The sequence below is a fragment of the Erpetoichthys calabaricus genome, chromosome 4, assembly GCF_900747795.2.
Source record: "Erpetoichthys calabaricus chromosome 4, fErpCal1.3, whole genome shotgun sequence".
NCBI classification, from domain to species: Eukaryota; Metazoa; Chordata; class Cladistia; order Polypteriformes; family Polypteridae; genus Erpetoichthys; species Erpetoichthys calabaricus.
Genome location: NC_041397.2, coordinates 187,664,247 through 187,679,680, shown reverse-complemented (window position 1 = coordinate 187,679,680; position 15,434 = coordinate 187,664,247). Strand labels below are relative to the sequence as shown.

Genomic DNA, 15,434 nt, shown 5'->3' with positions numbered 1-15,434 from the left:
AGTGCAAAGACACAGCTTCTAACTTTGTAATCACTTTGCGGATATGTGCAGCTTTTCCAATGTTGTGATGAAAACCATCCTTTACAAAAAACAGGAAATGTCTAATTTGCATCAGTGTCAACTCAAAGCCTATGTAAGACACTGAACATGTCATCTTTAAGAAAGAAAAAACACCATGCTTGACCATAGGGACCATGTTCTTTTCTTTGAAGGCATCATTTTGTTTTCTGTAAATGGTACAAGGATGTAGAAGTAGAGGGGTCCTCCTGGGTTTTTTCCTACTACAGTGTCCCAGTTCAATCAGATGGCATTGGATAGTGTCAAATGACACTGCTGTACTCTGTGTCTGTGGATGAGGTTGAATTTGTAAGTTGATTGGGGTTATATTTCTATCATTCAAATAATCTTTCATTGTAATCTTCCATCAGTCTTTTTCTTCCATCCACATCCAAAGAAGTTAAATAGTGCCATGGGTTGTAAACTTAATGAATGTGTCATGTGGACAAAGGAACATTAAGATCACTGGAGGTGGACTTGTAGCCTTGAGATTGACCATGCATTTCCATAATTTTGATTCTCAAATCCCAAGACAATTCTTTGCCCTTCATTCTTTTCTCCATCCTCATTGAATTACACAGGGACAAAGAATGAGTGAACTTAAAAACTTTAAACTATCTATCTGTTGGTTGAGACATGGCAACTGGACCGCTTTCTTGTTGCCATGACTCAACTAAAAGATAATTTCACCTGGATGAATGAGAATCTTCACAGATAAACTTACTGTTTGGAAGTATGGTTTCTACATTTCCAACATTTCTTACTTGCCACAGGTTAGCTTGAATACAAATTAAAGGAGCATAACATGACTGAAATCCAATTGTCTGTTGCAATTTTGAAAAGACGTCATTTTTTTTCCCCCAGACCATTTTTGGAGCTCTGTGAGAAATTAAACCAGATTTGACTTTTTTCTCTGCTTTTTTGTGTTGTTCCAATGCAAACAGAAATAAACATGAATACCAATACTTTCTGAAAGAAGTACAGGGGACCAGAATTTTTTGCCATGACTGTCTAAACATGCTGGATAGTCCAAAGAGAAGGCTCCCCTTTGGAGGATTTACAGAGTGTGGTAGAGTATGGAGGCATGTATGAAAGCAGGCTGGGTGAAAAATAACATGTAAATGGTCATTTTCAAGCACCTTGTTCTCAAGTCAGTCATTAATAAATGTGATTGAACTCCAAGAAGGACCTAATTCAGACCCCTTCAACCATCTTTCTATTTGAGCAAAGTAAACTTGCTGAATATCAAGGTACAGATTGCAGTGGACAAGGGAGGCACACGATTGTGTAGAAAGGCGCATGTGCACTCAGTCTCAGGGAGCTAAGAAGCTGTGAGACAGGGGACTGTTGGTACTGAGGTCCAAGACCGGGTATCGATACTGAAGTCAAAATTTAGTATTAATCCTACACTAGAATCAGCTCTCTATATTGCTTTGAAACAGTCCTCTGGTACAATTCAGACATACAACAAGGACATATTGCAGTATTGCTTTCAGAGTAATGTAACAATTCTAAACATTTGTGCTCTCATCTTTGGTGAAAATCATCCTTTTCTAATGGAGGGGTATGATGACATTAATTGGCTGACATTTGGTGCGCATCTATATATCTGACAGCTCGTCAGGACTGTCTAGATCAGGGGTATCAAACTCCTTTTGGTTCAGGGGCCACATACAGCCTAATTAGATGTCAAGTGGGCCGGAGCAGTATTTATAACATAATTACCTATAAATAATAGTAAGTCCATGGTTTTTCCCTTTGTTTTCGTGCAAAGAAGTACAAGTACATTAGAAAATCTTCATATTTAATGAAATGTTTTACAAAACATATCAACATATCAAAACATATAAACAACCTCAGATTTCTTAAAACAAGTGTTTGCACAAATACAAACAAAACTTTAAGTCAAGAGGTATTTGGAACTGAAAAATATAGTACTGCACCTTAAAATTTATGGCATTACATGAACAATAGGATTCCACCAAACCAAACTCTTTTATAGTGAAGCTGTTAACTTACATTAAATGTAACATTTTTTAACTATTTCTACAGCAAGAATTCATTTTCACAGAACTGAATTCTTTAAGTGCAATCGGTGTCTGAAGCAATATTTTAAAGGAGTTAGTCACATCTAGACTACTTTGTTTTTGCTCCTGAAACTTGGCATCTTTTGGTCTGCACAAGTGCATCAATATCAGGTGTCATGTCCTGACTAGTAGCCAATCTCAGAATGTCATCTAAGTGCTTGTTTGTGAGCCTTGAGCGCAATTTTGTTTTATTGATGTTCATTACTGAGAAAACTTGTTCACAAAGGTAGGTTGTCCCAAAAATGCACAAAATTTTTGCAGCCAGGGCTGTTAATTTGGGGTACCCTGGCAAGAGATATTGATAAAATGTGTCCAAGCCCACTGAGGCAAACTTGTCCTTCAAATCTGCATCACATTGCAAATCAATTATCTCTAGTTGGATGTCGACAGGGACATCAGAAGCTTTGGCTGTGAAGGGTGAGCGAAAAACTGCAAATTCTTTCTCGAGTTCACCAAAGATCTGAAACCGTTTCTCAAACTCACACAGCAATCCTGCAATCTTGTCTTTATACTGTTTCATGTCAGCATTAATGCCTGCTGCACATACCTCTCTTAGGCAAGGGAAATGTGCAGGGTCACCACTTGACAGCTGTGTCTCCCACAAAGTCAGCTTCAACTTGAATGCACATATGCTGTCATAAAACTGTGTGACAACTTTTTTGCGGCCTTGCAACATTTTGTTCAGAATATTCAAGTGCTCTGTAATATCCACCAGAAATGCAAGGTCCTGCAGCCATTCCTGACACTGTAATTCCATCACTGGATTTCCTTTTTTCTCCATGAATTGTCCGATTTCCTCGCGTAGATCAAAGAAACGCCTCAGCACAGCACCTCTGCTTAACCACCTTACTTCAGTGTAGTATGGCAGGGTATTAGTAACGTGATTGTCACTGAGAAGGCAGTCAAACTGACGATGATTCAGGCCTCTGGCTCGGATGAAATTAACAGTTCGGACAACCACCTCCATGACGTGATCCATTTTTAACGACTTGCAACACAATGCCTCCTGGTGCAAAATACAGTGAGATGTCCAGAAACCATCTCCTCCATTAGCGGCTTGTACTTTCTCTCTGAATTTTGTCACAACACCTGCTTTTCTTCCGATCATTGATGGCGCGCCATCTGTAGCCAGGCTGACGGCGCAGGACCAGTCCACCCCGACTCTGTCCAGCACGCCAACCACAGAGCCGAAAATGTCCTCAGCTGTTGTGGTGTCACTCATAGGCACCAACTCAAGGAACTCCTCAGTGACGGTCAATGTGTCATCAACTCCATGAATAAATATGGCCAGTTGAGCAACGTCTGTAATGTCAGTGCTCTCATCAATTGCAACAGAAAATGCAAGAAATGACTTGACCTTGTGTTTCAACTGCCTGTCTAAATCAGCCGATAGTTCCGATATCCTCTCTGCCATAGTGTTTCTCGTCAGACTAATGTTGGCAAATGCTTGTCGCTTCTCAGGACACACGAGTTCTGCAGCCTTCATCATGCATCTTTTAACGAACTCACCGTCGGAATACGGCTTTGATGCTAATGCTATTTCGTTAGCAATTACGTAGGTGGCTTTTACTGCTGCTTCACTGACCTCTCGGCTCCGAGTGAAAATTGACTGCTGTTTTCTCAGACCCACCAGCAATTCATTTATCTTCTCTCTCCTCAGTCGTCCTTGCAAGATGTCGTATTTTCCACCATGATGAGTCTCATAGTGGGGCCGAATATTATATTCCTTGAGCACCGACACTTGTTGATTACACACCAAGCACACAGGTTTCCCATTTATCTCTGTGAATAAATAGGAAGTGGTCCATTTCTCTTGGAAAACCCTATACTCGGTATCCACTTTTCTCCTTTTTGACAAAGACATTTTGGCTAATGAGGGTGTCAAGGTGAGTAGAAAATAAGGTAGCCTACAGAGTGGCAGAGTTGTTGCTTCTTTTACTCTAATTAAAACAGTGCACCCCTCCCCTTTGACTAACACAGTGCGCCCCTCTCATCTGACTAACACCCTAGCGGATGATTTAGGAATTGCATTTTATTACGAATTTCGAGTTCGTGTCCTTTATTAATTTTTTTACTTTCAAAATTCATCCAGTGGGCCGGATTGAACCCCCTAGTGGGCCGGTTTTGGCCCGCGGGCCGTACGTTTGACACCCCTGGTCTAGATCACTGTGGGAGTTTAAGCAAAGCAGGAGTTTAAGTAAAGCAGTGCTGAACAACAAATTAAACTAAGTAAAAAATCTAATAAACAAGAATATGATCATTTACAATAAGAGGGGAAAAAAAAGTAAACTAAAACTGACAGACTAAACATGCCTGCCAATGATTAAAAATGAGAGCAAACCATTTGAGAACAAAAATGGGGGAAGAGAGAAAAACATTAAAAACAACACAGCCCCTCAACATAACCTTAAAGAAATTGAATTCAAATAATTTTATATCCCAGCTAAAAACCTATCAACCTTGGAGGCAGATTTTACTGCAAGGTCCAGATTGTTTTAAAGCTCAGTCCCCATTATGGCAAAAAGCAACAAGACAATAATAATTGGTGAGAACACCGGACGAAACTTAAAAAGATAAGCAAGAACTAGGGGTGTAATAATTCTCTTTAAAAAAAAAAAAAAAAAAAAATTTGGGGTTCAGACTGACTTTTGATCCATGGTTCGGTTCATAACCTTTTTTTTTTTTTTGAAGAAAAGCAGAAAACAGGAAAAAAAGTGTTTTATTAAATTTCCAAACTTTGAAATACTAAAGAGAACACCACTGAAAAACATAGCAGATTAACTTAATTTCACATAAATTAACTATAAACATAAAAACATAAATAAAAATTCTCTTAAGACCAGTCTAACTGAACAAAAACAAATTAAAAATAACCAAGTTAGAAATAAACAGTGGCTGGTGCATTCAGTTAACCACACATTTGTGAATATCATGTCCACATTCTCAGAGAGGATTGCTCTCTGTGCGGTGACACACCTACACTAGAGAAAACCCTATTAATTGGAGCAGATGTTACAGGAAAGTTAAAACATGGGTCAAGTGTAGTGCTCACATGATGAAACTGATTAAGTGTTGAAGTCAAATGCAATTGCAGATATGACATATTTCACAACTGGTGAATCGGAGTCATTCTGCTTCATGGATGCCAGGATTGTGTTTCAATGGCATTATCATTGAAACTGCTGGCAGCTCTTCATTGCTCAACAGTTTTCAGTGGTTTGAGAGCCTGAACCACATCCTCAGCTATTTTTACATCTCCATCAGAGACAGTAACCATGTCCATAATGTTCCTCTTAATACCCTTGTCTGTAAGTACTGAGAAAACAGCAGCCTACTGTTCAAGATAGCGCTTAATCATGTCATGGCTTGAGTTCTACCTAGTGGGAACATCCTTAATAAGCTTGTGGAAAGGAAGATGGAGCATCTTGTTTTTCTTTTAGCAGTGCTGCAGCAGTAGTGCTACAATATAAAATAGTGACCACTTTTTTGAATCTGGATTAAAGCCAGGATATCTGGTTAAAGCCCATCCTTTTCTGTGATGCCAGGTTAATCGTATGTACATTGAAAATTCAGCCACTTCAACTGTATTCACAATGTTCTTGCCGATGTTCATTGTCAAAGGATGGTGCCCTATGGTTTGTCAATTTTCCACTCAACTACAGCTTCCTGTAGTATTTCTGACAAGAGGTTACTTATGTGACTTTCATAGAAAGCACATGCAACTGGCTGACAAGAAGTAGTGGGCTTGCAATTGTGGTAAGGCATGTTAGGGTTCGTGGTGGCATGTGTATTTAGGCTATGTGGGTGCTGGTGCAGATGAGAAGCTGTGCTACCTTGGGGTATGGTACGGACAGACCGCTGTTTGTAAATTAGCATACGTTTCACATTGTCATTGTCATTAGGAAGCAGCATACTCACACATCCATAAAAGGGAAGGATTTGTGGAGAGAAGTTGGGGTGGTGTGGACTAAAAAAGTCAAAAGAAGGATAGAGGGGCAGAAAGAGAACATTGAAGCGTGAAAGGAGGTTTGGTGAGCAGGAGAGAATGAAAGGCCTTTAAGGATCCTTTAACCAACACCAGTGTGAAGATGGTGGTGGGACAATGGAGCTGGGCTTGGACGCCCCAGCCGAGACCAACGGAGGTGGTTGGGATGCAAGCCCCAAGAAGGTTGACTGTGCATGCCAGTGTCTCAGCTTTCTACTGAGCCTCATCTAAGAGGAGAGTTGGAGCCGAGAGGAATAGGCACTGGGGCTTAGAAGGGAGAGTCAGACTCAGTTTTGTCTGTCTGCTTTTAAACGGGTCGTCTTTTTCTGCTTCATCCGTTACAGATTTTTCTCTGTCACATTGGTTTTTATGTTTTTTTTTTTTTTTTTTTTTTAAACAATAAAACACTGCACTGCACATCATGAACACTGTTTTTGATGGATAACAATGCATGACACACCTTCCCTTGCTGTGTGTGAGGATGTCCTTATTGCTCAGTCCATCCCTATTATTGATGGTTCCAGTTTTACAGTAATCTGTCAGGGACTTTGGAACCAACTCTGACAGCAATACAGCAATACTCTGGATACTTTGGGGAGTGCTGGAAAGTTGTCATGGAATTTTAGTCATGAAGATTGCTGTACAAAGCACCAATAGAGGTAGTTTCACTTGAGCAGCTGCATCGTTTTTTTTTTTTTTTGTTTTTTTTTATATAAAATTAATCATTAAATAGGCCCATCTTTGCCCAGCTGGCAAAGTTTTCTAAAAAGGTCCTTGAAATGAGACCAAGCAGAACTTCTCCATATTTTCTTAATCTTTTCTAGCACAGGATGTGAGGCAGGTAACACTTTCTATGTTTAAGCTATGTGTGTTGATATTTGTAAATATAGAAAAAGTTCCATGAGGGTCAGGGGTAACACTGGTTGGGCTGTAGGTAAATACCAACAAGCTACAGGGATACGAACAGATATTCAATTCTTTATTAGGTTTTTTTTATATATAATACATAAATACATTTATAAATAAATCTACACAGCTACAAATGGAATTCGGACATGCTGCCCTTGCCATTTCTTGCTCACTTTGAAGCCAACTTTTCATACATGGCAATCCAAGCCCAGTTTGCTAGGAGACATTAATGACTATTTACACACTAAGTGCATTAGCTTTATGTGATAGTGATCAGCAGAATGATGTTTCACAATTTGCTTCTTTAGTAATGTGGTATAATAAATTCAGTGAATATGCAGTAAAGAAAACAGATTTATTTATAATGTTTATTTAGTTTTGTTGGACAATCGAGCATTTTGAAACCATTTTGCACTTTTATAACAGCACAATATATTGAATTTTCACTGTTGAAACAGATTTTATCTGGCATGTTAGGATGTTTTAGTGGACTACAAAATTGTTTTTTCACAAGTTTGTTTTGAAGCACCCATATTATATTTGCATTTCTTCTTTAACCAGCTCTCAAAACAATTACCTTGAATACAAATTGATTCTCACTAGCAAGTTTGACAGGATTTTTCATTTTTAAAACCATGGTAGATGATATGAAGAATGCTCTTTTTAATATAATAAACTCAAAAAAAAAATCTAAAAAGGATGTAGGTAAAGCATAAAGACCATATGTTGTGTGCTCCAATTTCCACTCATACTTCTTCCATTCAAAACAGCTATGGAAGCTATGTACTAGCATCTTAAAAATAATGTTCCATCAGGTCCTTGAAACATCCAATGCATTGCATCAGTAGCAAATCTGAGTGATTCACTTTAAAAACCCTTAAAAGATCAAATTCAAAAATTACTGCTGATATTGCAATATATTGCTGAACTTGTACCACTTCCACAAAATGCATTTCTTTTGTACTCTTTATAATGTCTTTACTAAATAAGTTGTATAGCTGTGCATTTACAGGCTTGTTTGTATTACGTGAAAAGAGTGCAATGCTTACCTGTAACAGACCTCCATCTCCAAACCGAAGTACCTCTAAAATGGTGTCTGACTGAATAAATGCTGCAATGACAAAAAGAAATCAGGTATACCAATGTGTACAAGTTGTATATAGACACATGACAAGCAATCTGTTAAATTCAGTATGCCTAAAAATGGTATATTTCTAGGATTACTCTGAAGAAATGTGTTAATTTCAATTATGTACAAGTAAGGAAATCTTGAATTTTGACTGGAGTGCCCATATTTCTGTACAAACACCAATGTACACTATATGGCCAAAAATTTGTGGAAACCCGTTAAGAGTTCTGGTGTTTCAGCAATACCCACAGTTAACAGGTGCATAAAATCAAGCACACAGCCATGCTATCTCCATTTGCAACCCTTGGCAGTTGAATGGGATATACAGAGGAGTTTAGTGACTTTAAAAGTGTTTTTAAAATTGTTTTTTTTTTTTTTAAACTTTAAAAGTATCATAGGATGTCACCTTTGCCAGTTGCCTCAAGTTCGTTAAGTGGAATCTGTTCCATGCAGCTAGTCCTGCCCCAGAAAACTGGATGTTTTTAATAAATAATAAACGTGCAAAGAGCAACAACAGATTAGCATAAAGCAGCAGACCACACAAATTCAAACTGGTATGGCCAAGTGCTGAAGAGCATAGCACACAAAAAAGGCCTATCCTGCCCAGGGAACAAACATCAACACTGAACAGAGTATCAAGAAATTCATGAAATTGGTTTCCATTCCTGCCACAGGACTCTGGAAATCTGTTCACTGGAATGATGAATCACTCTTTCCAATATGCAGTCTGACAGAATCTAAGTTTGACAGAAGCCAGGAGAACACCACCTTCTGGACTACATACTGCCTACTATAAAAGGACGATGGAAGCAGAATAATGGTGTAGGCCTGCTTTTCAGGGTTTGGTCTAAGCCCCTTGGTTTCGGTGAAGGGTACTGTTAATGTTACAGCATACAAAAGACATTTAAGAGAATTATGTGGATCCAAATTTGTGGCAAATGTTTGGTGAAAGTCATTTTCTCTTCCAGCATGACTGTACCCCCCTCTGCACAAGGCCAGGTCCATAAAGACACAGTTTGACGAGATTGGTGCAGAGGAACTGAGCTTTGACCTCAACCTTACTGAATACTTTTGGGATGAATTAAAGCACTCGAGAGTGGTGAAGAAACTCGAAAGTTCAGAAAGTTGCACAGTGCCTGAAATAAAGAGGTTGGCGTGAAAAGGCAAGTTGTAGCCCACCGTTTGAGTGTCATATGGAAGGGTATTAGGGTACAGAGGAAAAAAAAAACTGGGACAAAACATCGAAGTTTCACTTTAAATCACATAATTTATTTTGTCATTATGGTAGAACGTAATACAGTAATCCCTCCTCCATCGCGGGGGTTGCGTTCCAGAGCCACCCGCGAAATAAGAAAATCCGCGAAGTAGAAACCATATGTTTATATGTTTTTTTTGTATATTGTCATGCTTGGGTCACAGATTTTCGCAGAAACACAGGAGGTTGTAGAGAGACAGGAACGTTATTCAAACACTGCAAACAAGCATTTGTCTCTTTTTCAAAAGTTTAAACTGTGCTCCATGACAAGACAGAGATGACAGTTCTGTCTCACAATTAAAAGAATGCAAACATACCTTCCTTTTCAAAGGAGTGTGTGTCAGGAGCACTGAATGTCAGAAAGTGGGAGAAAACCAAACAAATCAATAGGGCTATTTGGCTTTGAAGTATGCGAAGCACCGCCGGTACAAAGCTGTTGAAGGCAGCCGCTGACACCCCCTCCGTCAGGAGCAGGGAGAGAGAGAGAGAGAGAGAGAGAGAGAGAGAGAGAGAGGAAAACAAACAGTCAAAAATCAATACATGCCCTTTGAGCTTTTAAGTATGCGAAGCACCGTGCAGCATGTCGCTTCACGAAGCAGCTGCACACAGAAGGTAGCAACTCTTTCAGCATTTTTAGACGAGCGTCCTTATCGTCTAGGTGTGCGAACAGCCCCCCTGCTCACACCCCCTACGTCAGGATCAGAGAAAGTCAGCGCAAGAGAGAGAGAGAGAAAAACAAAAGTAAGTTGGGTAGCTTCTCAGCCATCTGCCAATAGCGTCCCTTGTATGAAATCAACTGGGCAAACCAACTGAGGAAGCATGTACCAGAAATTAAAAGACCCATTGTCCGCAGAAATCCACGAACCAGCAAAAAATCCGCGATATATATTTAAATATGCTTACATATAAAATCCGCGATAGAGTGAAGCCGCGAAAGGCGAAGCGCGATATAGCGAGGGATCACTGTACATACATATATATACACATACATATATTTTACACATACATATATTTTCTAACCTTTTAAAACTAAAGTATCTCCAGGCTCTCTGTCCATTTTCACCACGCAGCATTCCTATGCTACCGCCCACTATTTGGTGGTGTAGCAGTGAAAAAGAGCCCTAGTGCAACAAATCTGTGTTTAGTGGTGTAGCAGTGAAAAAGGTCCCCACTTGCGCCACGTTCCGAACGTCGTTTAGGCAATTTAAACCGGTGTTGCGGTATAAGAAAAATCCACATCATAAAAAAAAATTAAAAACGGTTTTCGGTATACCGCCCAGCACTACGCTTACATATAAAATCCGCGATAGACTGAAGCCGCGAAATTCGAAGCATGATATAGCGAGGGATTACTGTATTATTACTGAACTGTTGAGATTACTATGTGTTCTCTGAATTGTTCTTGGCAAAATTACTTTTTCTCTAAATCGTACAGTTAATTTCACAATAAAATTTCATTAAGGCTTAATAAGCTCAAAAGCCCCTGATGATAAATACAAAAAAAATGTCCTTTTGCCACAATAAGGGCATTAAGTTTCAGATCTGCTTTTAACTTATTTCACGGATGCAAAAAAAAAAAAAAAAATTAATCTCTCTTCTAGGCGAAGTTGAATAGGACCTCTAAAATACTATAAATATATTTATAAACTGTAAATGTTCAATCAAACAATGTTAGATAAGGAGAGCACTGGTTACTACACTGAACTGATATCATACAAATACTGCAATCTACAGTATCTAATTCAGAAGATGGTAGTCTCTTGAATTCCTAAACAGCAGTATATAGTGCTGGGCGGTATACTGGTTCATACCGAAAAAAGGTTTATTTTTGTTATGACATGGATTTTTCTTATACTGCAACACCGGTTTAAATTGCCTAAACGACGTTCGGAATGTGGCGCAGCGGGAAACTGTTCAAGTGGGGACCGTTTTTACTGCTACACCGCTAATCACAGAGGTGTTGCGCGTGGGCTCTTTTTCACTGCTACACCGCTAAATAGGTTGTGTAGGTATTGTGCAGTGAAAATGGACAGAGAACATTCTGAAACTGAAGCTGTAGCTGACGATTAAGTTGAACATGATGGGGGGAAAAAAAAAAAAAAAAAAAAAAAAAAAAAAAAAAAGGAGTCCAGTCCGTTGCCTGGAGATACTTTGGTTTGAAAAGGTCGGATGTGGACCATTATGTTCAAATGTGTAAATACTGTTTCTATACTACTGGATAATACTGCAAGCCAAGTTGTACTCCCCCTATCCAGGAAGGATAGGAATTGGGGGTTTGATATGTCAGACAGCACGCGTGCAGTAAAGAAAGCCCGCTCAGAAGAACATCCATTGAATTCTGTGTTCGTGTCTCCGACCACCAGATCACAAACCCAACATTTACACAATATTTAAGTTAAACCTGTGCGATACCCATTCATACATCCAGTTTTTTTGAGCCTCGTCACACCTGTCATAAAGTTCTCTATACTGAACATACACCTGGGAACCCCTTACTGCGAGGGAGCAGCACTACCACCTCACTACCGTGCATGTTTAATAACTGCTTTAATGCATTTCATCACGAAAATGATATCAAGTATTTATCTTAGCATTCTAAATTTTCAGAGAGCAGGAATGTCATGAAGTGAATGTATTCTGTGCAGCAATTGCTGCCGGCGCCTGCTCTTAGTGCGGAGGAAGTCAGTTTAAGAAGCGTAGTGATTAACAACAGGGTCGGGGAACACTTAACACAAAGCATTTAATATGCTACATTAACTTATGATGGGGTTTCAGAAAATCTAGTAAACATTGATTTTTGGATGAAGTTTAGTTTTTGACATTCTACTTTAATTTATCTATCTATCTAATTATAAAATAAACTGAGAATAAAGTGGAAATGTCCACTTTAATCTCGCCAGTTTTATTTTTTCTTCACTGTGTCCGTATTTTTTTTTTTCTTCACTGTGTCCCTAATACAATTCCGTAGGGCTATACCACAAATAGCATTATAAATGCAAGTTGCAGTTTTATTATTTATGTACTAGGGGGCTCTGCCCCCTGCTCGCTTCGCTCGCCAACCCCTGGTGTTGGGTAACCCGAAATACATTGATGTATGTATGAGATATATTGGAGTGTAAAGGTGTAGATGACGAACAAAGGAAGTAAAGAACCCATAGCATGGCACATTAGAAAGATTAATTGGAATATATCTTTATACACAACATTTGTAATAAAGATGGTGTATTGTCCTTGAATGAGTTGTCCTTGGGATTTGTCGATTGTCATGGCAAATGCAGGTCTAATGGGAAATTGGCGACGTTTAAGTGTAAAAGGTAATTCCAGGTCAGAACTTGTAAGGTCAACTCTAGGAATCAAAATTGTCCTTTATTAACACTAAAGCAATTGTAGTTGGCGCTACACCTTCTGCTTCTGCTTTTGTATTGGCCTCTCTTTCAACCTCATGTAGCATTGTTATAGACTTAGCTAATGGGTGATTGTTTATGACTTCAGCGACGTTTCTCATTATCAGCTCTGAGCATTGCTTGTTTTCAGGAAGGTTCATTCGTTGATAGATTGCGTCATCTGGATCTAACACGTAGATTTGTGCATATTTGCGTTCGTGATTTGGTTCAGGGTGCACTGTTCCAATCCGATGTAATATTTGTCCAAATACGCGAAAGCAGTATGGGCCATTGCCAGCTGGTGGCCGGATATTTATTTACCCCGGTAAATGGCCGGATATTTATTTACCCCGGTAGATGCAAAAGCAAATGAACTATTGTAGGATCTAATGCAGTCCATAAAAGTTTTACTTTCGTGTACATTGTTAGTTAGAAGCTTCCATAGATATTCAGGATATTCATCTAAAGGAGGCAGTCTAACCTGACCCTTTTGACAACAACGTGTAAACTCATTAGTTGTATTGCCAGTTGTTTCTTCAGGGAAGTTAAGTGAATGACAATGACAGTAAATGATATTCATTAATCCTAATGAATGTTCATTAATAATGGACTCATTACAGAATGCGTTGTCAGCTAATTGGCGGAATTGTTTAGCGGCTGTTTGTCGTTCCTTTCTTTGCCATTTATCTATTGCCTCTGCTGTTTGAGAGGCGCATCGTAGGCGCCTGCGTTCATTAATTGTATTCAGGCAGGCTCGTTTCTGTATGTCCGTTAGTTGAGATGTTTCGTTTTGGAGCTATGACTCCTTTGGTTGCGTTGTTTGAGAAGCGCGTTGTAGGCACCTGCGTTCATTGTTTTTATCCAGGCGGGCATGTTTTTGTAGCCCCGTCAGTCGAGCTTTCTTTTTGGAGCCGTGCCTGCTTTGCTTGCGGCATTTCAGACGCGCGTTGTAGGCGCCTGTGTTCATTGATTTTATCCAGGCGGGCTCGTTTTTGTATCTCCGTCAGTTGTGGTCTTTCGTTTTGAACCCGTGCCTGGTTTGCTTCCGCAGTTTCAGATGCGCGTTGTAGGCGTCTATGTTCATTGTATTTATCCATGCGGGCTCGTTTTTGTAGCTCCGTTAGTCGAGCGGTTTGGTTTTGGAGCCGAGACAGTTTTGCTTCCGCGGTTTCAGATGCGCGTTGTAGGCGCCTACGTTTATTGTTTTTATCCATGCGGGCTCGTTTTTGTAGCTCCGTTAGTTGAGCTGGATCGTTTTGGAGCCGTGACCGTGACTCCATTAGTTATCCGTTGTCTACCGTTAGTAATATGGATAATTGCACTTACTGTTAATACGGAGCGTTTTCTGTGGTTGTACTGTTAATAATGCATTACTGTAATGTTATTCACATATGCTATATGGTTTAGACGTGTGAGGATGCCGTACGTTTAATACGGAGAGTTCGTTTATTCTTATTACCCGGACCATGCTGTGTAGTGTGGACGTTTAGTTCAGAAGCGCGTTGTAGGCGCCTGCGCCTTTCGTACTCTCTTTGTGGACCTTTGCGGACTCCGTAGTGTCTTCCGTTTGACTCTGTGGTGCAGTGCACAATCCTCTTTTCTGTGTGGCTGTGTCGTTAGTCGTTAGCTATGGGCGCGTTGTTGCTTCATGTCTTATTTACGTTACGTTTTTGAGCCGTGACTCCTTCGTTCGCGGTGGATCAGACTTCGCTTGCGGTTTATGAGACGCGCGCTGTAGGCGGACGCAGGAGACATAGTGCGCAGGCATCGCCGTGTACCTGCGTCTGTGCCTTCCGGTTTACCATTCTCGGTTAGTAATATGGATATAGCTTAGCTTGAAGCAAAGTCCAAATTAATGCAGTTTGCCTTAATAATGGTTCAGTTGGTAAAGATGTCATCACCAAGTTGCACTTGTTTTGTTTTATTTTATTTTAATTTGGTGAATACTGTGTAATGCACCTGGGCTTGAAGTCTTGAAGTAATAGTATTACTGATAGTTGCACTTTTATTTTATTATTATTTATTAGTTTAAATATTATGCAGTTTAATAATGGTAAAGTTGTTTAAAAAGTCACTTTAACGTGTCAGTAGACAGAAATTGTTAACATTAACAGAAAGTGTAGTTGGTTTACAAAAAATATTTACTATTTACTCCTTTTCTAAGACATGTTTAGTGAAATACAAAGTTTGACAAACACCTCTGGATATTTTACTAAGTCTAAATGCCTCTTTGGATGGTTGAAAACATGGGTATCCGTCAATAAGGGCGCGCACAAAAAGGCGACCTTCAAAAGGGCGACCTCAATTGGGCGCGGCGAATAAAAGCGCACATAAATAAAAGCGATCTTCAAAAGTGCAACCTCAATTGAGCGCCAAATAAAGGCGAGCTTCAAAAGGGCGACCTCAATTGAGCGCCGAATAACTGCGCGCATAAATAAAGGAGTGCTTCAAAAGGGTGACGTCAATTGGGAGCAGCGAATAAAGGCAAACGCAACAAAATTACAGAAAATTTATTAGATAAAGGCAATGATTGAACGTATAAAAAGGTGAAAGCAAGAATATTAAAACATCCAATTAATTAATGCATGAACTTCTGACGAACTACTTCTAACGAACTATTTCTAAAGCT

General features: G+C 39.5%; 1 protein-coding gene across 1 annotated transcript in view; it reads right to left on the bottom strand.

Moving 5' to 3' along the window:
* Positions 1 to 15,434, bottom strand: part of tmem131 (transmembrane protein 131) — a 165,678-nt gene that overhangs the window by 132,687 nt on the left and 17,557 nt on the right. Inside the window, exon 2 of the mRNA XM_051926866.1 lies at positions 8,088 to 8,149. Coding sequence (XP_051782826.1) covers positions 8,088 to 8,149 — 62 coding nt within the window. The remainder of the gene's footprint in view (positions 1 to 8,087; positions 8,150 to 15,434) is intronic.